The sequence below is a fragment of the Indicator indicator genome, chromosome 28 (assembly GCF_027791375.1).
Source record: "Indicator indicator isolate 239-I01 chromosome 28, UM_Iind_1.1, whole genome shotgun sequence".
Taxonomy (NCBI): domain Eukaryota; kingdom Metazoa; phylum Chordata; class Aves; order Piciformes; family Indicatoridae; genus Indicator; species Indicator indicator.
The window spans coordinates 3,793,042-3,816,151 of NC_072037.1; the positions used below are offsets into that span (position 1 = coordinate 3,793,042).

At 43.3% G+C, this 23,110-nt stretch overlaps 1 protein-coding gene across 1 annotated transcript in view; it reads right to left on the reverse strand.

Moving 5' to 3' along the window:
- The window catches only part of TNC (tenascin C), a 50,406-nt gene that overhangs the window by 18,366 nt on the left and 8,930 nt on the right, over window positions 1–23,110 (reverse strand). Inside the window, exons 8-16 of the mRNA XM_054393305.1 lie at window positions 22,530–22,715; window positions 21,727–21,816; window positions 20,541–20,804; window positions 12,311–12,583; window positions 10,038–10,310; window positions 8,657–8,929; window positions 6,104–6,379; window positions 3,599–3,871; window positions 1,852–2,124 (exon numbers count right to left, since the gene is read on the reverse strand). Of these exons, the coding sequence (XP_054249280.1) occupies window positions 1,852–2,124; window positions 3,599–3,871; window positions 6,104–6,379; window positions 8,657–8,929; window positions 10,038–10,310; window positions 12,311–12,583; window positions 20,541–20,804; window positions 21,727–21,816; window positions 22,530–22,715 (2,181 nt within the window). The remainder of the gene's footprint in view (window positions 1–1,851; window positions 2,125–3,598; window positions 3,872–6,103; window positions 6,380–8,656; window positions 8,930–10,037; window positions 10,311–12,310; window positions 12,584–20,540; window positions 20,805–21,726; window positions 21,817–22,529; window positions 22,716–23,110) is intronic.

A 23,110-nucleotide genomic window follows, 5' to 3' on the forward strand; every position in this document is an offset into this window, starting at 1 on the left:
TTCTGCTTCATGTAAATGTCTGGCTGAGGATATTTATATGCCCTTGCTGTTTATGCAGTCTGGGCAGCTGTGCCCTTCCACGCTGACAAGTGGCACCACAGCCATCAAGGTGAATCATGAGGCCAAGCTACTTCAGGAGAAGCTCTTCAACAGTGACTTGCCCTTGTCCCTCCTCTGTTCATTGGCTGGAGGACACTGCTACAGCTCAGCAAGTGATTCCTCCATTTCTGCTGGCCTCCTCACACACTGGATTTTTGTGTCAGTCCCCTTTTCAAGAATCAAGAATCAAGAAGGTTGGAAGAGACCTCAAGGATCATCGAGTCCAACCTGTCACCCTACACCTCATGCCCATCTAAACCATGGCACCAAGTGCCACGTCCAATCCCCTCTTGAACACCTCCAGGGATGGGAACTCCACCACCTCCCTGGGCAGCACATTCCAATGGCCAACCACTCTCTCTGTGAAGAACTTTCTCCTCATTCTCCTTTCTCCTGGAATTAGATGGATCTGAAATTTTCTTATTTATAGACATTTTCTTATTTACAGAATTTTTTTTCTTATTTATAGAAATTTTTTCTTATTTATAGAAATGTTCTTATTTATAGAAATTTTTCTTATTAATAGAAATTGTCTTATTTATAGAATTTTTCTTATTTCTAGAAATTTTCTTATTTATAGACATTTTTTCTTATTTCAATAATTTTTTCTTATAGAATTTTTTTCTTATTTATAGAAATTTTTTCTTATTCATAGAAAGTTTTCTTATTCACAGAAAGGTTTCTTATTTATAGAAATTTTTCTTATTTATAGAAATTTTCTTATTTATAGACGTTTTTCTTATTTATAGAAATGTTTTCTTATTCATAGACATTTTTCCTATTTATAGAAAATTTTTTATTTATAGAAATGTTTTTCTTATTGATAGAAATTTTCTTAATTATAGAGATCTTTTCTTATTTAAATTTTTTCTTATTTATAGAAATGTTCTTATTTATAGACATTTTTTCTTATTTATAGAAATTTTCTTATTTATAGACATTTTTTCTTATGTATAGAAATTTTTCTTATTTATGGATTTTTTTCTTATTTATAGAAATTTTTCTTATTTATAGAAATTTTCTTATTTATAGACTTTTTTCTTATTTATAGAAATTTTTCTTATTTATAGAAATTTTCTTACAGAAATTTTGTCTTATTTACAGAAATTTTTTCTTATTTATAGAATTTTTTCTTATTTATAGAAATTTTTCTTATTTATGGAAATTTTCTTATTTATAGACATTTTTTCTTATTTATAGAAATTTTTTTCGTATTCATAGAAATTTTTCTTATTCATAGAAATTTTTCTTACTTATAGAATGGTCCAGGCTGGAAGGAACCTCCAAAGGTCATCCAGTCTGACCTCCCCACAGCCAGCAGGGACATCTCCAACCAGATCAGGTTGCCCAGGGCCTTGTCAAGCCTCACCCTCAATATCTCCAGGGAAGGAGCCTCAACCACTACACCTCATTGAACCAGTAGCTTACAGAATCACAGCATCAACCAGGTTGGAACAGACCTGAGAGATCATCAAGTCCAACCTATTACCTAATCCCTAACACCTCCTGACAACTAAACCATGGCTCCAAGTGCCACAGCCAAGCTTTTTTTTGAACACCTCCAGGCACGGTGACTCCACCACACCCCTGGGCAGCATGTTCTACTGGCCAATTACTCATTCTGGGAAGAACTTGGAAGAGGAATGTGCAAAAGACAATTCAAACACCTCAATAACAACCCAAGCTGGCTATGAGAAGGAGAGATGCTGCAAGAAAGAGGCATGAACACCTTTTCTGCTGCAAAGACAATACCTGTGGTGGCTACTGCATTGACGGGCTGGGAACGCCGTCCACTGCTAACTCCATAGAGCTCAATCTCATATTCTGTACCCTCCTTCAGCCCTGTTATATCCTGGGTGCGCTCATGGCCTGGCACTATGAGTTCCAGTGGGTCAGATTTCCTTTTGGTGTCCCTGATTTTTAGAACAAAACTGTCGAAAACCCCATCATCTGCAGTCCAGGACAGACGGAAGCCATCTGGAGTAGCATCTGAAACCAGAAGGTTGTCGACCTCGGGTTCTGCCTCTAAAAAAGGAGAAGATAGCAGCAGGGAAAAGAAATCAGTTCATTAGTTCATTAGAGAACCTGCCCGAGGTCTGGAGACAGCATACTGCAAGAATCCAACCACAGTTCAAAGAAAGGGAAACAATCTGCCAGCTATTGAGAGAGAAAAAAAAAAGAAATCCAGAATATTAGCATTATCCACATACTGAGGAAGGTACATGTGAGTGTGTGCAGACCCATGGCACTCTTTAACAGCAAATCCACTGCATGGACATTCACCATTTGCCTCGGACATGCAAAGTTACACATGCTAATAGTAAGCTTGATGTGCATTTCTCCCTTGCTACCTATGTGAAACCTTTATGTATGAGAAGAACAAGCTCATGTTATAGAACCCCAGGCATGCCTGTAATACTGTCAGGTCTCTCTCTGTCAGGAGAACAACCTAGAAACCACTTCAAAGAGTGTTTTCCTTCATGCAAAACCCTTATTTCATGCACTTCTGGTATGTGTGATTCTTCAGATCAGATGAATCCTTTACTTTGCTGCTAAAGCAGCAAAGGGGAGTCATGAAAATTCATATTCCTTTAACAGCACACTTCAATCCAAACACAAGGCCTACTGTCTTTAGTGAGAGAACCCAGTCAAGAGGATTCCAGGAGCTGCAAGTTATTCATTACCTGCAAAACATCTTTAGCTCAGTATGGTCAAGCTTCATTACCTAGAGAAATGCTGCTGGAGCAGTTACTACCTTACAGCATCTCCAGTGCACTTCTTTCTGCCACACAAAGACTTTCCTATTTATTTTCTCATGATCCTCCATTCAGGTAACCCCCAGCTTTATTGCTGCATTATCAGCAACACACAGCTGAGACTTGATGGTTATAGGGCTAGAGAACCAGTCTGCAAGGACTTTTCAAGAAAGCTCCATTGTTGCTGGAAAAAAAGCAGCTGTGACAAGGCTGAAAACATGAGCAAAAGCTTTCTGGAGAGAGATGTCAACTTGAAGGGTGGCAATGAGAGCACTCGATGGTCTGAGGGTGGAACCCACTCAGGGAGTGAAAGAAAGGAGCCCATGGGCAAGAAATTCAGGATGACCCAGTATGAAATCCTGAAGGTCCTGACAGCTGGCAAGTTGGGGGATGCTGATGTGCCCAGCAGCTGTTAACAAGACGAGCTCCCACATGCAGCTGTTTTCTCTAAAGGCTTTGGTTAGAAGGACCTGCATGACCATACCAGAAACTTTCACCCCTCAACCCACGTCATGCGCTTCTACAGGATCCCTCATCATGACAAAAAGGAAACATCAAGCTAAAAGGAAAAGGATTTTGTTGGTGAACCTGTCAGTCATGAGGAGTTATGTGTAGCCACGATGCAGGAAAGGATGCAAAAGCCAAGGTTTGCTTTGCAAATGGACTGCAGGAGACATCTTCCATGTGAGAAGACAAGCAAGAAAGAAAGGGTGGAAGAGAACAGTTTGTTCGCATTAAAATACCTGTAACAGCCACAGTGCTCAGGGGCTTTGTTTGGTGCCCCTTGGTATAACCATAAAGCATAACCTCATAGCCAATGCCAGTAATGAGGCCTTTAAGCTTCAGTTGGCGCTGGGCTCCTGTAAGGAGGAACTCCTGTGGGTCCAGCAGCTTGCCAGAATCCACCACGACTACTAGAAAGTTGTCAAAAGCATTCTCTGATGCCATCCACGACACCGTGAACCCATAAGGGTTAATATCAGAGACAGTTAGGTTTTCCAGTGGGGGCATGGCCTCTAAAGAAGGGAAGGTGCAAAAACACACACACAAAAGAAAAAAGTGAAAAAAAACATTGAAAATTAGAAAGTGTCACAGATTCTACCAAACAAAAAAAAAAATCACATTTTCCCCCAATATATGGATTTAGCAGGAGTGCAAAGCCAGGACCACAAGACTAGGATTTTCAATGGAGCTTTCAGAAGTTAGATGATCAATATTCATCAAGGATGTCTCAGCACCTTGTGTCACAAGCTCCACTGAAATGCCTCCCAAGCTCACGGTGCAAGCACATTTCTGTTACACATGCACTGCCAGACAGAACCAAAACTGCTCTGGAGATGCTATGCATGAAGCTTGCATTTCCTTCTACTTCATGTCCACTCTCAGTGCTTTATGGACTAGCCTCAGCCTTGGCAATCCCAAGTGTTTGGCTTCTTTACCTCTCTACTTCACATGAATATCTCCAGGTTTTCTTTTCAGTGGTGGAGGGGTCTCAGATGTGAAGACAGAAGCAGGACACTGACCTGGTAGGGTTTTAGCCAGGGCAAGCACTAAATATGAGGAAGGTTGTTTTTTGCAAGGGATAGGAGAGAAGTCAGAATTTACACAGGCTAAGGGCAGGGGCTAATGGCTGTAGAACAGACCAACAATCTGTCCTAAGAGCTTTCCCAGGCAGCTGTTAGTGTAGTATGGTGACATTTAAAGAAATTCCAGTGAGGGATCTTTGTTTTTCTTTTTTTCCATACCAGCATGACATTTGTCAAAGTTTAGAGGCTGTGGATCAAGAACTTTCCCACCAAAGTTTCTGAAAATAAAAAAGCCAAATTTCACAAGATAACTTTCTCAGTGGATTTTGCTCAGTCAAATAGGAAGATCATCTGGCTCAGCTAAGCCCTGGCTTTGATCCTGGATCCCAACCGTTGCTAGTATTTCTCTAAATTCTCTGACAAACATTGCTTTGATGGCTTAGGAGCTAACTCATCTGATCTTTCAGTCACTCACATTCCACTCACTTAAGAAAATTGGTTACACACAGAACCTTCTCTGGGAAAGGAGTTTGGGTTGGGTTTTGACACTTCACAACTGCTGAATTTGATGTTCTGTTAATACTTGGCATAAAAATCCCCTCCTAAAGTTTTATGATTTGGAAGCCCTTATGTTTTGATGTCTACATGATTTGGATGCCAGAGATTCAGCTCAAATTTACTCAATTTGGAGACATTTGTGCAGCTTACTTCCTTCTAATCAAGCTACCTCAAAGGCTCACAATTTGGTGTGGTCCCTGGGAGGGTGGGTAAACAAATTAAGAGCCCAACATGCTGACATTATTTTCCTGGAATAAGTATTGAGTGACACCAGCACTCTAAAGCCAGCAGGTTTATGTGAACTGCTGGCACATGCTTCTGCACCTAGCTGTGGGAAGCTTCCTCTCAAACCCCAACATCCATGATTTATTTTCAAAAGGAAGCATTTGTGCTCTGGTGGAGCAAAGAGCAGAAGGTTTAGAAGCAGAGTTGTTCCCTTCTTCCTATGTGACTGAATGTCACCGGGGGGGAAATTAGAGTTGGTGCAAAATGCAAACATTTGTCTTAAGGAAAATTATCATGGATATTGCTCAGATGCTGTAGGGAGTGCTGCTGCTGCAGCTGGTGTCCCTCTGCATGTTAATGAAGAGAAGTGGGAAAGGGAAAAGCCTAAGTTTCTTCACTAATCCTGTTTAGAGCATTCATATGTCTATGTGACAACCCCTAATTGCACATACTGGCCACAGAATGCATAGAAGGTGAACCCTGTGCCATTTATTTGATATCTAAGAGGCATGAGATGTACAACAGATCCCAGTAAAATCCTGGTCAAAGTATTCAGGCACAGAGGATGTGTTGGGAGGACATCACAGGACAGGGGATGTTCTAAAGTCCAGTCCTCTCTGAATCCTTCAGACACAACTGCTTGAGCAAGACGCAAACTTCCCTCTCAAACTTCAGGAGTTAAGAGAGACTATTAGAGCTGGGGGAAAGGCTCCAGAGGGCTCTTAACTCACTTTAATCACTGCTCCTTCTAGAAATTATTAAGGTCAGCATAACTGCTCTGTCCCACCCTTGCACTAAACAAAACCATTGCTGCTGGACAAGATATTCAGTGCTGTAGAGACTATTTTTTTGTTTTTTTTTTCCTTTCCTTTTTCCATCCATACTGGAATATATAGTCTTATAAGCCAATAACGAGATTCCAAACCTTTAGGCAGGTACCTGTCATGACAAAAGCAGTGAGGGGCTCTGTGTGAACACCTGCACTGGTGGTCCCCTTAATGTTAATGTCATAGGCAGTGTAATCTAGCAGGCCTGAGATGTGAGCGCTGCGAGCACCTCCCGACACCGTAAGCTCCTGGGGCTCGTGTGCTGCATAGGAATCTCTAATGTGTATAACAAAGTTGGCAAAAGGCCCATCTCTTGTGGTCCAGGAGAGGTTGAAGCTGTCAGGAGTAACATTTGTGAGGGTGAGCGTGCCCAGCTGTGGCTCAGCCTCTGAAGGACAAAGGAACACAGGGGAAGAGAGAGCGTTACTCTGTGGGGTGGGGGAGGCAGCAGTGGAGGTTTATAGAGGCTCAAAGACGAGGCTGAAGGTTTTAGCCTTGGTTTGTAGTGGTTGAAGAAAACAAAAGGGAGCATTGCAAGAGCTATTTTGTAAGGTTTTGGAAAGAAGCCACTGAAATTAGTGCTGACTTTGAACTTTGCTTTTCATTCAATTTTCTCACATAAACTCAGTTTTCCTAATGAAGTGTGCCCTGGTTTACACAAGCACTGAGAGCTTCCATACCTACAGTCCTGAGCTAAAACCACAGGAACTGCAGGAACTCCATGCTGGGAATTTGATGGGAATACAAACCCACAGCAATTCCAAAGCAGGTAAAGTAGGATTCAGAAAGGAATTATGTGAGTTCAAAACAGACATCCCTAAAAAAAAACCGTTCAGCATCTGTTTAGTGTTTCTGTTGCTTGGAGTTGTAGATACTTTCCTTTTTGGACTCTGAAGTTTATGAGGGGGATTCAACCCTAACAGTGATTATCTCAGCACTAATCTCAAGCCAAAACCTCCCTGGACTCCACAGATAAGGTGTTCCTCATTCTCTGATTAGGCACAATCAGAGAAAATCAAATAGACAATGAAAAAAGCCTTTCTGAATGCTCAGTGGTCAGAGCACTTCCTTAAGAGCAAAGACTTTTCTGTCACAGGAAAATCAAAATCACATCTCTTCCTGGCCAGGGGAGAATCTTGGCCTTCCAGCTGTAGGAAGAGGAGGGCTCCTTACTTATCCTGTTTTAAAGCTATTCCATTTAGCATGAAATCATTAAAGACTCATTCAAATGTGACCCAGCAACCAGGTGGCCAGAGAACCCTGTGTCTGTTCTCGGGGCTGATTTTCTGTTTATTCTCTTGCCAGTTGAGTATGAATCAAGAACACCTTGGGAAATGCAGCCAGTGAGATACAGGAAAATAACCATGGAAGTGATTCATGCTGGGACAGAAGCAGGAGAGATGTATCTCACTGACAAAGAGAACAGTGAAAGAATGAAGTCTTTTTCCTAACTAAAAGATGAACTGCTGGAAGATGTTCCAACTTTCACTTCCATCCCTCATTGCAAGACTTTTAAATGAAGTCCACCTTCTTCTCTGGAATCGTCTAGGAGCAGGTGAGTCCAAGTGGCCCCAGTTAAGGACACATGCTGTAGTCATGCTGTTGACCAGTGACCATCAATGCCTTCATGGATGACAGTGAAGATGTCCCCATGTAAGCATGGTACTTCCAAAGACAGAGGAGGAGATGAGAAAATACCCACAAAGCAATCAGGCTTGGGTGGAGAACCCAGGGAAACTGAGCATGGAGCCATCAGCATGCAGGTCAGAGAGGACAAACCAGTCCTTTCCAGTCTCATCCTGAAATGGGCACATTCCTTTGACATGCCAGTTGCATCCAGTCAGGCACGTTCACGTAATGACACCCAGACTCCAAGGAACACTCCATGCAAAGTCAGTTGAAATTCTCCCTTCAGGCAAGTCTTAGTGATCCCCCACCATCCTGGAATCACCACCACAGGAAAAGCTCTGACATCCAAGGAACCAAGACAGGTCTTAAGAGACTCAAAGGTAGCAATGCAAGAGATAGAGTGACGGGCTGACCATCAAGAAAGGGTGAACTCACTTTTTGAGCCCTGCTCTGTGCTGGGAACACAAAAAATCCTAGGCAGAGAAGAACATCAGGACCAGCAAAAGGTAGTCAGAGCACTCCATGCAGATTTGGTTGGTCACTTAAGCATGCTGCATGAAACTCCTCCAAGAGATGCAAATGTCCTGGAAGACATATGGTTTGAAGAACAAAGAACCAAAGTGGCATGCAGGTGTCTCTCAAAGCTGATAAAGACATGAAGGCTTCCCACCCACAACCAAGCAAATGAGGATGGGATGAACAAGAACTTTATACTAGATGAAGAGCAAAGATCCTGTGTGGAGCAAGTCAGTTATATATACACAGAACTTGCAGACAAGTGTATATATAAGGAAACCAATCATGGTTTTCTACTGGCTCCCTTAATGCTGGGGGCACTTTTTCAGCCTTTTCCCTTCTCAGATCTCTCTTTTCTTCCAAGTGCTCTCAAGCCCAGCACATTTCAGCCTCCAATCATACTGATCTCCCTATAATTTACCAAAGGAAGGATGATAAGTTGGAGCCACGGTTTCGAGCAGTTCGGTGGACAGCAAAAGGAAGAAAACAAGCATGCCTGCAAGGTGAAACAGTGAAATACCTGTGGTTGCCAGTGCTGTCAAGGTCTGACCACCTTGCTCATCAATTACACCATGGAGTTGAACAGTGTAATTAGTGGCAGCTTTGAGGTTGGTGACTACATAGCGCCGGGAGGCTCCTGGCACTGTGTGTACCAAGGAGTCCAAAGGGAAGTCAGAGTTTCTGACTTCTAGAATAAAATGGTCAAAGGCATTGTCCTGTGCTTCCCAGGTGAGTGACATGCTGTCTGAGGTAGCATTTGATACAATGAGTTTGCTAAGGAGAGGTTCTTCTACTACAGGAAGAAACACAAATGGAAATGCATTGCAGTTATTAAACCCCAAAGCAATAAAATAAAACAATCCAGAAGTTTGAATTCACATGAGCCACTGCTCATGAAGATCATCTAGCCTGGTGTCTACCAAAGGGTTTCACACCACCACCCCTGCAGTCACCCTGCTCATGCTATCCATGATTCAATCAGGGTATTCACAATCTGCTGATGCTAGAAACTGCAACTCTCTGTTATCTGATCACTGAAATCTGATATTCTGCTTAATGTCACTGACCACATTAATCTACTGCTATGACAAATCGCTTTGACAGCTTTTCCTAAGATCATGTCAGAAGCAAAATTCAGTAGAGACATCAAATGATCACAATGTGACCCTAATGTGATCACAATTATCTGTCTAGTATGAGGATGCATCTTCTGCTTCTGCAGTCTAATCCAGTCCTTCCACTTCCACACTGTGGCTAGAGCCCATCCAATGTCTGACTTGCCTGTTTTTCCTGTTAAAACTGCCAGCTGTAAACCCATGAGATGTGCAATGTACCAACAACTAAATGCCTACCTATTTCATTCACCAACAGCGAGTCAAATGGCCTCTTTCAGTCTCTCACCCAATGCAAACTGAATTCTGAAGCTGAATTCAAGCAATGAATCTGCCTTGCAAGGAGTCTGCTTGACTGAAATCTCTTCGGAGAATCAAGAGCTAAAACTGCATCCAGGAATGAGTTTATCTGAGAGAAATAGCATGTGCTCTGTGCTCTGTGCCAGATGCAGACACATGTTGCAAGGCTAACACACTGCCTCATCTCCCACTTGGTTCTTGGGTAATTTGGTTTGCTGCTCATCTTTGTCAGAGGTTCCCCCCAACCTTAGTGTTTGAACAAGAGCAAACTTAGTGTGTGAATGCAATCACATCAGACTGTGATGACTGACTCTGCTGGATGGGATGCTGGGTTAACATTCACAGCTCAAAATGTCTCCGGCAGGTCTTCCTGAGAAGCAATGAGGTAGAGGATTTGGTAATGGGGTAGCTGTGGGCAGGGAAGGGGGCACAACCTGTAAAAAAGAGTTAGAAGAAAGGAGAGTTAGTGTTGAGGTAGGTTTTATGTACCTGTTGTAGCTGCAGCACTTATTGCCTGTGTGCGGAAACCATGAGAGATCCCATAGAGGTAGACAATAAAATCAGTGCTGGGAGAAAGCCCTGAGATATGAGCAGTTCTCGAATTGCCTGAGATGTTGAACTCCATGGGCTCCAGCAACCTGTTAGAATCAATAATTTCAATAGTAAAGACATCGAAGTCCTCACTGGTGGTGGTCCAGGAAAGGTTGAAGCTTTCAGGAGTAATGTCGGAAATGGTTAGCTCGCCAACTTCTGGGTGCGCCCCTGAGGAGGGAAACAACACTGGTCAGAAGGGGACAGCCCTGCACCTCCTCCTGCTCAGAGAGGCTGTGCTTCTCTCTGCTCATGCTGGCAGCCCTCCAAGCTGCCCTTGGGGAAAAGGGTTTGAGTAAAAGCTTGCTACAAGCAGACAGGTACTAACGGGGGAGAAATCAAGTGAAAGCATCTCAAAATGTTAAATGAGAAAGAAAAGAAAATTAGAAGAAAAAAGAAGCTTTAAAGCCGTGGCTATTTCCCTGTACCTCCAGGGGCAGCCATGTGTCTTTGATGTCTGAGCATGAAAGCAGATGCTAAAGAACTTTTCTGAATGCTGCTGGAGCATTTGAAAAAGCCAGAGTCCAGTTTTAGGAGAAACTAAAACTGAAGCTATTGCTTTACTCAAAGGAAGGGGTTGTGTTTTGTGTGCTCTTCTGCTTTCCCTTTCAGCTTAAGCCTGTGAAAGCTGGCGTGTAATTTTGGAGCTGGAGCCAAAATGCAAAGCAGAAATAGCTGCCTTGGGGTTTCTTCCTCTCTGTAGACATCTCTGATGCGTTACAGGAAGGCTCAGAAAATTCTGACAATTGCAAGTCCCCAGAAGGGAAAATTTTGAAAAGCTGGGTGCTGAGCATGACCCAGAAAGGGAAGGGAAAGCCTCAGCAGGGCATCTTCTGCTGTTTTCATTAAGTTAATAAAAAGGGAGCGCGTTGCATATTTAGGCAGGACACCCAGGATGGCTGTTTTCTTGTTTGTCCCTGTACAGCCTCCTTTTGTCTGGCCACATTTGTCTGGTTTCAATGGGCAACCTGCTACCAGCTCACACTCAGGGCTCTCAAAGCACAGGACTTCTAGCCTGCAGTGGGACACAGCCCAAGGCCACTCACTGCCTTGTGCCAGACACATTTCTACCCAAGCCAGGCTGCTTAAAGCATTATTGAAACAAGCAGGTTCTACTGCCTTTCACCTTTCAGTTCTGTCTAGTTCTTATCCCCTTCTGTGCTGGGTAACATGTGCTTGGGGAAATCAAACACGAGCAAGCTCTGGCTGTCTGACAACCACAGCAGGTTGCAAAGGTCTCTAGGAAAGCCCAGAGACAGCAAATGTTGTCCACAAGAAATTATCTGGAGGAATAGCCACTGGTGCCTCTTTATTGCCAACTGATTCATACCCTCTTCATTACCAGTGGTCACAGGACCTGAAAGAATCAGTGAGCCCACAGGACAGACACAGGTATATTTTTTTCTCTCAGAGTTGAAGCTCGTGATAAACTCTGAGTTAAATCTGCCATCCTGCACAGCTGGGAAATTGCTTTTGTGGCTCTTGGTTAGTTTCATGCCACCTTCTGACCTTCCTTCTTTCAGGTCAATGTTCTGCTGAATTTGGTCTTTTTGCATTAGAACTTTTTCAGACCAGGCTCCTTAACAACCATGTATGGCTTAACAGATGATCCTACTCTTGGTGGGAATTCATTTGTGTTCTTTTCTCTATGAGAACATCCAGAGGTTGTCTGTCCTTGCCCTTGAGTCAGACACACAAACCATACCCAAGTCTGAGTTTACACAGAAGCTAGTGCATCATTTCAGAAGTAGCTTCTGAAGGGTAAAACCTAAACATACTCTTGGGCTTTGATTATCTGGGCTTTGAAGAATGGATTTCTGTAATTTGATAGGGCAAACTAAGCTTTCCCAAGCATGTGCAACAGCCAGTTGGGGGTTGCTGTTAGCATCAGCCAGCAGAAAAAGTGAGTAAAGGGAACAAAAGAAGCCATTCTGAGGTGAGGGGGGAAAGAAGCATTTCTAAAAGCAAAGAGCTCCATAGGGGCATTGAGGCTGTTATTGGAAAGTCTGACCATGAGACATTTCCATGCCAGAGATGTTCAGCCAAGCTTTAACGAGTTCAGAGCTAACCAAGTCAGCAAGCTTTGCCCAGCAGTTGCAATAGCTGCGGCTCACACCCCTGTCTGCCAGGAAAGGGAGCCATGGGCTTGGGGGAGTGACTTGAAAAGATACCTGTCATGGTTTCAACAGAAAGGGGTATGGTCCTGTAGCCTTGAATCACACCATGAAGTGTGACATTATAAGGTGTGTTGGCCTTGAGGCCAGTGACATTCACAGAGCGCAGTCCGCCCGGCACTGTGATGTTCCAGGTTTCTTCTGGATGCTCAGTGTCCTGCACCTGAATGATAAAGTTCTCATAGGCCCCGTTGGCTGCTGTCCAGGTGAGCTGGAAGCCATCCCAGCCAGTCTGTGACACTGATAAATTTCCAAGCTCGGGTTCCTCCTCTGAATAAGGACAGAGAGTCAATCAGTTACTCAGATTGCAGCCTGCTGGTGATGAAATGGTATCTAATGACATTAACAAGTGTTAATGAATTTCACTTGTACCCTGTAACATGGAGAGGCACCCACCCACACATTTCACCTTCTCAGCTGCCCCAGGTAACTTGTAAAGTCTCTTCAGAGAGATGGCAAAACAGAACAGCAAGAAAAGAACTGTAATAATAAAGAACAACCACATTGATGCTGAAAGGCTGCTTACAGAAAGAGCATCCTACAGCTGCAGCTGCTTTGCCAACATTGCTTACAACTCCCTATGGGACAAGTGTTGCTACAACCATCTCACTGCACTACCAACAACTTGGTGTTTCCATCATGAAGTGACTGTGAACACTGCAATAATGCCTGATGGAGAGGTAGGAAGACACTGAGTTTAGAGTAGCTGTTATTCAGATGTTTGTGCTTTTAATTATGTCCATACAAAGGAAGCTATTTATTCTTCCAAGCTATTCCTAATCCAAAACAATAAGGATGGAAAAAAATCCTTCATGGGTTTAATCTTGAGGAGGGGAGATTTAGACTGGAGATTAGGAAGAAATTGTTTCCAGTGAGGGTGGTGAGACACTGGAACATGTTGCCCAGGGAGGTTGTGGATGCCTCCTCCCTGGAGGTATTCAAGGCCAGGTTGGATGAGGCCTTGAGCAACCTGGGCTGGTGGGAGGTATCCCTGCCCACAACAGGGGGGTTGGATCTAAATGATCCTTAAGGTCCCTTCCAACCCAAACCATTCTATGAATCTATGATCCTATGAATCTATAATCCTATGAATCTATGCTTGCATGTCTTTTTTGGATTTGTTTTCTATCACCCTGCCCACAAAGCCTTCCTGGGGGGCAGAGAAGCTTGGATTTTGGGAGTTACTAAAACTGCAATCTGTTCACAAAAATGAACATTCTCATAACCCATCATTGGGGTGGTGAAGGAAGTTGGCAACCATCAGAACTAACTCTCTGATGATGCTAAATGTGAAAGTTTAGGTCATTTTCTCAGCAAGAACAGAAAATCCTCTGATGCCTAAAATTGAACAGACATATGGGAAAATGACAGAGCAACACCTGCTTTTTTCTACATGGAAAATCTTGCTGGATGATCTGTCATTGGCCTGTGGACTGTGATGGCTTTCTATCACTTTTCTGATTCAATTGCTTTCTCAACATATAAGCATCCTAGTAAGAACAGAGTCTGCCTGAATCATCCCAACCTGCACGACTGAGAAATTCGTAACAGACAATGCATCTGACTTGTCAGTTGTAAACTTCAACTTTAAGCTTTGTAAGGCAGAAGATAAAGAAGCCCTGGAATAAATGAAAATGAAGCTCAGCACCATTGCTTATATCCATTTCCCCCCTGTAAAAACAGAATGTTCCTTGCATGACTGTTGCACAGCCTTGTATAGGTAGCTGGGCTTGTATTTTCAGAGGCTGAGCACTCCTAGGTCACAGACAGTTATCTCCAGTGAGATTCACTACTGCTACTCAGAAACACAAAAATGTTGGTGAGTTTTTCCCATCCTGTTGGAAAGGAAGAGATTGTTTATGAAATAATACAATGGTTTTCAACAACAACAACAAAATGCATGAATCCAGAGCTGGTTTGTTCTGCTTTATCAGGAACAGAAAGGAGACTCATCGAGGCAAAATGTGGATCCTGTCAAAATAGAACTGTTCAGCTGAAAAAGAGAAAGCAGGGCAGGAAAGGAATTGGTTGTGTCAGAAATAAACAAACAGAAAGAAAAAAAAAACAAATACATTTCCTTCTAAGGAAAATGCCACTAAACCAAAAGTTACAGGAAGGTAAAATCCTTTAAGGAGAAGACTGCTTGTAATAAGTAATGCAGTGGTCATCACAGCTTAAAGCAATTCAGCTTTCTCTGGAGGGCTTGGTGTCATTCACCTCCAAGATGCAAGTCTCTTTTCCTCCCATTCACTCCTCATGCATGTCTAAACTGGAAGCACTCACAACCCCACCATGCTCTCTAGAGACCAAGAGATCCTCATAGCAAATCATGCACCAGTTTGGACTGTTGGAGACCTCCAAAAACCTCATCCATAAAGCATCCAACATGATGAAACAATGACACTGTCATGGCAAATGATATGAAGGGATGATGTTTCTTGCTTTTTTCTTTTTTTAATTAAAAAAAAAAAAGAGAGAGATTGAGAGATGAGGCTGCTCTAGGCTTGTAGTGGGTGTGAAATAATCTGGGTGTTTCTTTGCACACATTTCATCATGTTGTGAATTTGGGTTTGTGTGATGGCTAATCATTAATCTCCAGGTATAAGCTTACACACTGGTACATTGATCATTACTGACCTGAACCCTGTGGCTACAGGTCTGTTTCCTCATGGAATTCATGTCACAGGGATAAGAGGTGGAACTTTTCAGAAAGGAATGTGGTTGGTGTTTTTCCTCTGACATCACCACATCCATGCCAATGCTGCAAACTGCAACCTCCTTGCAATCTTTCTTTGTGTTTGAACCACAATCCAGATAAATACTTGCAACATCTTGCTATTTCCTTGATAATAGCAGATGCATCAACTGTCTCTCTCTGCATGCAGTTTGAAAAGAGACCGTTGATGCTACATCACCTTAGAAGCTACATGGGGCATTGTCCATGCTGCACCCCTCAAGGCTTTAACTCCACAGAAGTTAGAGTTTTGTCTCGTGCAAAAGGCAGGAAGAATGAAAGAAAAAAACCCAACAACTACAAAACGCGTCACTCACAAAGCCTTGCATTTCTGCAGGAGAATGGAAATGAAGTTCTGTATTTGAAAACAGAAAAGGAACAAATGGCTAATGCATCCAGAGAAAATACCTGTAGCAGCTAGGGCTTCCAGGGACCAAGAGAGCTGACCTTGAGTGCTTCCAGGGAGGTTAATCTGGTACTGTGTGGCAGCTGGGAGACTGGGAATCTCTGTTTCTTGAAGGTTTCCCAGCAAAAAGACTTCCTGTGTTCTGGTTAAACTGGACAGGTCTTTCAGAGTGATAAAGAGCTGATCAAATACCTTATCCTGTGCTGCCCAAGCCAGTGTGAAACTATGAAAGTCCTGTGTGTTATAGTAAGGTTATGAAGGGCACCAGTGACTCCTGAGGTGGGAAGGTCAGTAGGCACCAAAAGCAGAGCATGGGAATTGGTGCTGGGGTTTGTTAAGTAACTCAGCTCTGCAGGGGCAGGACTGGCAGGATTAAATGATGTTTCACTCATCCAATTCTCCAGCTGTTGTGACTAGATGTGCTAAACAAAAGTAAATTACAAGTCAGTATTTCCTAATAATAAACCCACAAATATGCCACAAGACAGCTAACATCTGCTACCAACCAGTTTGTGAGCTTTGCACCAAAGAGCTCTAAGAACAGAGAAAACATATGGGCACTTCTGTTTTGGAGACTGAATCCAGGCCACAAGCAAAGGTAGCAGTGCCAAGCACAAGGTGGTTCTCACAAAACCACACTAACCAGCAACTCCAGAGCAACAGCCATCAAACACAGAGATGAGCTGAAACACTTCCAGCAGAGAAATGGGCACATCCTCAGTTGATGTGAATTGCCTTCAAAGATCTTTGCTCTAATTGACATCAGTGAGGATCTGAACCCTAAGTCTCTCCAACATGCCTTTTGTCTTTACTGCAGCATGTCAGTTATTGCTTCAGATACAAACCAGAAGTGGAGCATGACAAATATTGCAACCATATCCCAGTCCAGACTGAGAAATCAGCCACAGCAGAAGCATGCTAAGCCTCATCCTTTCCCATCAAAAGCAGGCTTGGAGGAGTTATCCATCTGGATACATGCAGAACTTGCTAAAAAAAAAAAAAAAAAGGCAGAGAGGGAACACAAGTCCTTACCTAAAAACTAGGACAGAAAGAAGTTGAGCAATCTTTAAAGAGATCCAAAAGGAATGGAAGGGGAAAAATCTTGGCCCTCAGCATGCTGAGTGGTTTGAGAATACATCCTGTAGCACAGTCAGATTCTGAAAATCTGAGCACTGTGGAGATCACAGAGAATGGGTCTCTGAGCACAGCTGCAAGGCAACAGGCAGGTGATGCTTCTGACATGCAGAATTATCTCCTCATTAGTTGGAACCACATCATTTCCCCCCTCAGTGACTTCCTGGCTTTCATGCTTCACTTGCATTCAATTAACAGAGAGCAAGTCACCTGCCACCATCAATCAAATCAGCACGAATGCATACTCAGGATTCAGTATCTGTCTCCAAATTCACACATGCATCAGAAAATCATAAAAAGAAGAAAGACATTTTCAGAGGAGATAAATCAATTTAAAATGTTTTCAAATAAATGCAGAAAAGCTACCATGAAATTATGCTCTCAGGACAAAAGCAGGTGGAAAATCAATGTTTTCTGCTCACCTCCAGGAAGGAGAGAAGCCTGTTAGGCAAACAGTGATTTATATTTGCATATATTATTGATATTCTTGACTTAGGTAAGGGGCTTTCCTTCAGCTACCTCAGTACAAGAGCTGAATTAAGGCCCTGCGTGAGCTGCAGCCTGAAGGGAGCCATGCTGTCAGCACACCAGCATAATCCTCACTTTCCCAGTAAACTAACTGTCAGAACTACTATCTGAGTGCACAGGGGTTACTGAGCTCCTGTAAAAAAGCAGGAAGACATGCAGCATGGAATCATTAGCCTTCTGCAGCTCTGTGCTGCTTGTGCATCATTAGATGCCAACCAGCTCTTTCCTGCTGGGAACAGGCAAAAAGCTATGGCATTGAGCAAGTGCTCAGCCTTAAGGCTGTCTACTGAACATGCACAGTGCTAGCTGGGTTTTACTGTGAAGTCTTTCTGCCTAAGACATGCACAGACAGAGTGAACAGACCAGTGGGGAGGAAAGGGCAGCAGTACATTCCACAGGTACAGCTCCTCCCTGTGGATGGTCCCCCTGGGAATCTGCCATGCACCCAGAATTGAAAACTGAGGGCAAGACATCCAAAATGTAAGGGGAAAACCGAAAAATAAAAAAAAATAAAAAAGGTCAACATTATGGTCCTGATATACTGAGGATGTGTCAGAAAACCCTCTGCAGTGTTAGTCAAAAGTGGCTGCTCCTTTTACTTGACCATCCCTACTGACATTTCTCCCAGATTCCTGCCAGTTGTAGTACAACCCCCACAAGGACTTGGCAGCTCTAACCTGAACAGCAAATACAGCAGCAGTTCAACTGTTACACAGTTGAGGGACCAACCACCTATGTGGTGTTTTAATGCAGAGATTTTCTGTCATAAGTAAATTAATTTTACTGTGCCAGCTCTGACAACTACATGGGAGGTTGCCAGGCACAGATTATTTCATGGTACTTAATTAATTACAGGTAGTTACATTACTTCTGATTTATTTTTATTCCAGACTTGATTTTGAATATTACCTTGGTTTAATGATGACTCCACAAATGAGTTTGTGGATGAGGAAGAGTGGCCTACCCTCTTCACACACCCATAAACACACACATACCCCCCAGGAAGTTCACATATAAAAGAGGAATATGTGGTTTGATGTACAAAGGTTGAAAAATGCAAATGAGATGAATACATGGAAAATACTCTGATACCACAGAAGGTATCAGTGGTCACTGCTTAGCAGACCGAATATTGTAAGAGATAACAGAAAGCTTGAGAAACAGCCAGCTGTAAGGGGACAATGGAGCAATGGAGTTCAAACACTGGACTTAGCAGCTAGAGGAATAGAAGGAGAGAAGAAAAAGAGAGCTGTAGGAGCCCAAGGTGGGTGGATGACAGCCAGACAGAATGATTCATGGGGGCAAGATGAATGACCATTAGATGCCAAAGAGCTGAAAGCTGTGTAGAAGGGAAACTGGATGGACAACAAGCATACACTTTTTATCAGAATGGAGTACTTCCCTGTTCCATTCTCTGAGTGAAATCTTCAAGTTGAATATGGCCTAAATAGGTCCATCTGCTGTTGCTAGCCTTTTGAGGAATTCCATTGTAATGCTTCCTTTGCAATTTTACTAAAAAGAATGTTAATGTCCTGCCAGGCCATTTCCCCAGTCCCTTGGGACGGAGCAAAGAAGCATTCTGCACTATTTCTTGCTTCTGGCTCTTCCATTTTACATTACTTGCCAACAAGGGCTATCAGCCAGTTTCACTGCAGAGTCTCTCATCAGTTGAACACCCTGTAAGGCATGATGGCCTACCAAGGTACGTCCACTCTTTTCATCCCCTTTTGGCTCAATGGCTTTGCCCTCTCTTGACTAGCTGATTAAACTGGGCTCACAGTGATGTGAACCTCTGAACTTCATAAAGAAAGCATTGCAGTGTATCACCAGCCAGAAATGCTACAGCAGCTACCACTAAAAATCCACAAGTTGGAGTCAGGTTCCAGGCACTCTCAGCAGAGGAATCAGCTGCAGAAGTGGACAATCTTTACTGGGAAATTTACTTTCCCAGTGATCACCACTGCAGTTTCCCACTGAATTGGCTCATACAATCATTCTTCCTAATGTCTCCTTGAGTTTGCATCAGAGGGTGGTGCAATCTAAGAGCAGTGGAAGCCAGGAAAGGAAGAGAGACTGACGCACAACACAGGCAAGGGTCTATGGTAAACAGCATAAATCTTCTTGATAACATTCAGCAGAATGGAGAAGTTATTTCTCCAAGCCATGCTCCTATGTGGAATTCACTTCCAGAGGCAAGACAGTATCACATCCACCATTCATCAATAGTTGCTGCACAATCTGGGTTCTTGAGCAGAGGATTTTGAGGCTGGCACTTGGTTTCTCTAATATCCACTCGCTTATCTCCACAGGCCACTTGTGCCTGATGTATTACCATCTCTCCTTCTCCAGAACCCACATTGTGCTATGCAGGCAGGGTTCCAGAACCAGAGCAAGAAAGAACAAAGCCGCAGTCTGACTGCTCAGCTTCCTCAGAGCTGGGTTACATGCTCACCATACAGATGAGTTGTTAATCTGATGTAACATTCCTAAGACATGCTGCCAGAAGAGTCCTTCCAACCAGTACAATGGCTCATTCCCTTGGATTTATGAAGTGGCTCTAAACCAAAACATGTGTTTACCTCCCAGATGGACTTTGGGAAGAAAAGGATAAGCACCTCTATATCTGCTCAGGACAACAATTGTAGCTCAGCTGACTCTGATTTCTCCGTCTCTGTAACTTACAGCACTCAAGGCTTTGCCTCACAGGACCTAACCTGAAGGCATGGAAAAATTCAGGACTTATTTGTGTTCTCTACCCTACCTAATGAGCTTTGGGTCAAAGTGTTCCACAAGAATTACACCTTGGTCAATAAGCAGTCCAGTGATACTGGTTAATTGGAGTGGAGATGGCAGGAGTAGGCCCCTCCTTTGCAGAAAAATGTCACACTCATGGTATCCAATGGAAACAGTGACTGTGACCAGACTCCTGGCCTTTCTTGCTTTTGGATGAGAGAACTGTAAAAGGGCAACATCATTGACCCTGCTGTGGCATGATGGGTGAGGCATGCTGTGAAGAGAATTCATTAGGCAGCAAAAAGCAATGTTAAGTATATCGTGGTTGGTTTTCCTCTTAGTTTTTGGCTGTAGAAAACAAAACAAGTTATAAGACACAACACAGAAAGAAAGCAGCCTCACTGCAAACTAAGGATGGGGTCTGCATTTCCTGCAGGACAAATTGCTGGAACCTTTGTGAGCCTTCTCAAGAAATCATTGAGGACATGGAGCTAAACACAGCAGGTAGAGAAAAACACAGCTATGCCTCAGGTAAATTCTATCATGCTAGACAGAGCTAAGTCTGCTCTGCAGGCAGTTGATGGTTTTAAGCAGACCCCTGGCCATGGCTTGCAAAATTAGGTGAAGTTGTGATTGGGCTACTCACTGCCCACTGCCCTGGTGCATGGCACTCATCAAAAGCTGTTACTCACCAGTCGAACCCTTGACAGTAGTGGGTTTGCTCTTGTGTCTGCCTTTCTCTGCCACCAGACTGATGGTGTATTCTGTCCCTGCATCCAGTCCTCGCAGGATAAAAGAGGTGCTGTCCACAGGGACCTCCACTTCGTTCTTCCTTCCACTGGGGCTAATATAAGCGAGGTGGTAACGGTCAAACTTGGCCACCGGCCTTCTCCAGCGAAGGGACAACGTGGTCTCAGTGGGGTCGCTGACTTCCAAGTCCTTCGGGTTATCAAGATCTACAAGTTAAAAAAGCAAAGTTGAAGTGTCTCTGAACTGCCCTGGGACAATTTTTTCTGGTGTCTGTAGACAGAGTAATGTCTTTACAGGGTGTCTGGCAACAGCTCAGAGCCTCATTCATCTTTTGGAGCCTTAGAAGTTATATTTTTCAATACAGGTAGAGGATGATCACAGAGCCATGGAATTGTTTGGGTTGGAAGGGATCATAAAGATCATCTATTTTCAGTCCCCCTGACATGAGCCAGGACACATCCTACTAAATCAGCCTGTTCAAGGCCACATCCAACCTGGTTTTGAACACTTGCAGGCTTGGAGCCTCCACAATTTCTCTGGGCAACCTGTTCCATGGCTCACCACCATCATGGAGAAGAATTTCTCTTTTACAGACAAACCACACCAGAACAAATTTCCCCCACTACACTCCACTTCAGCAGGCACTGCAGAGAGGAGAGGCAGAATTTAAGCCTTCAGAGAATTTATGTGGGGCAAGGAGGATATGGTGAGAAAAATTCTGGATTCAAAGGGCACTCAGGACTATCGCAACCACTGAGGCTGTGCTCCTTGTCAGATCAACCTTTTGGCCATAACTGCCATTCCTACCAGAAATCCTCACAGTCAGAGGATAATCAGAGTAATCAGTGTTTAATGGCACCATTACCATGAGGAACTCACCTGGAGATGAAATTCCCTGAGCATTAAGAGCTCCTTGTACAGGAGAAGGAAGCCAAAATCAGAGATCAAGAAATCTGGGGGAATGTTTTTTTCTTTACCTTGAGTGGAAATGTCCCACTGGTAGCAAAATGAAACCAAGAACTTTCTAAAATATTTCTTACATCATTACTTGGAAATGAGTGAGCCACAGAGTGGCTCCACCTGACTTGCTGCTTCCTCCAGAGCACAAAAGGCAATCAAGCTACTCACCAGTGCCAGCATTAATGGTAGCAGGAACGCTTTCTCTGTCCTCTCTCACTGCTGTCACTCCAATGCCATATTCAGTTCCAGGCCTCAAACCTGAGAGATGAGGAGTAGAAGTATGAGTTCTTGTTCATGGAATATGGCCACACTGTTTAAATAATGAAGCCTGAATGCATTGAGGTAATATGCATTTGTTCCTGTGCACACAGAGAATCAAGGTTTCACTTGACCCTCCAGGTGACCTGATGTTGATAAATCTTTTTCCATGTGCATGTCAAAGGATAAAGATCATGGCTGACTGAGATTGCATTTTGGACACTGTGCAAATGTATAATTAGACAGCTCCTGCTTTCAACAGCTTTTAGTATAGGAACCTCTGCCAAGAAAAGCATGTACCATGGAGAAACTACCAGTCTTAGACTTGGAGGTTGGTGGGCAACCAGCAGGTACATAGAAAAGTTGCAGCTGGGCATCAGTAAATGCCATCCCTAGCACGTGCAAAAATCTTGTGAACTCAGGGATGTGAAGCCATCTCCACACAGACATGTGGCTACCTAGAACTCAGGGAACTGACTAGTAGGATTCAGGGATGCACAAGAGAGTGAAAGGGCTACATACCTTCTGTTGGCAGTTATCCCTCTGCAAGTATGTCAAGATACACCACACAGATTTTCATTTCATTACTTGTGCTTAAAATGTGTAAGCTCTGTTTGTACCCCTTGTAGAGTGACCAATCTCTTCACTACCCTGCTGTGCTGTAAGGTGATGGCAGTGGTACAACATTGCTGACAGTCTCTCCATTCCCCTACCTGTGAGCGTAGCTCTGGTTGTTGCTTGGCTGCCCTTTGGCACCGTGATCTCGGCATGGTCTCCACCAGAGATGGGAGCAAACTTGATCCGATAGTTATCAATATTTGCATGGCTGTTCTTCCACTCCAGAGTGATGCTGTTGTCTGTCTGTGACACCCGCTTCAGGTTTCTTGGAGCATCCAAGTCTGTAATCAATCAACCAATAAACCAATCAATGAATCAATCAATGGGAATCATTCTCTTATGAAAGCAATCTCTTGCAGCAGTATGTTTCAGAAGGTGGAACAATCCATAAAACCAAAGTTAAGTTTCCACTCACACAGTCCCACAATTTTCTCAACTACAGCAAGCAGGATTCTTTTAGCACGAAGCAGAGAGTTCACTAGCTTTGGGGAAAACATCAGCAGAAGAACATAAACTTTTATCTCCTGAGATAAAAACAACATTTTCAATTTTACTAATTAGTTTTATTGCACAACAGGCGTGTGGAAAAAATCTGATTGGATGAAAGTACTGTTTTTCCTTTAGAAATAGCTCAGCTCTCAGAAGGAAAAAGGCCATTAAGAAAAAAAGGATTGAT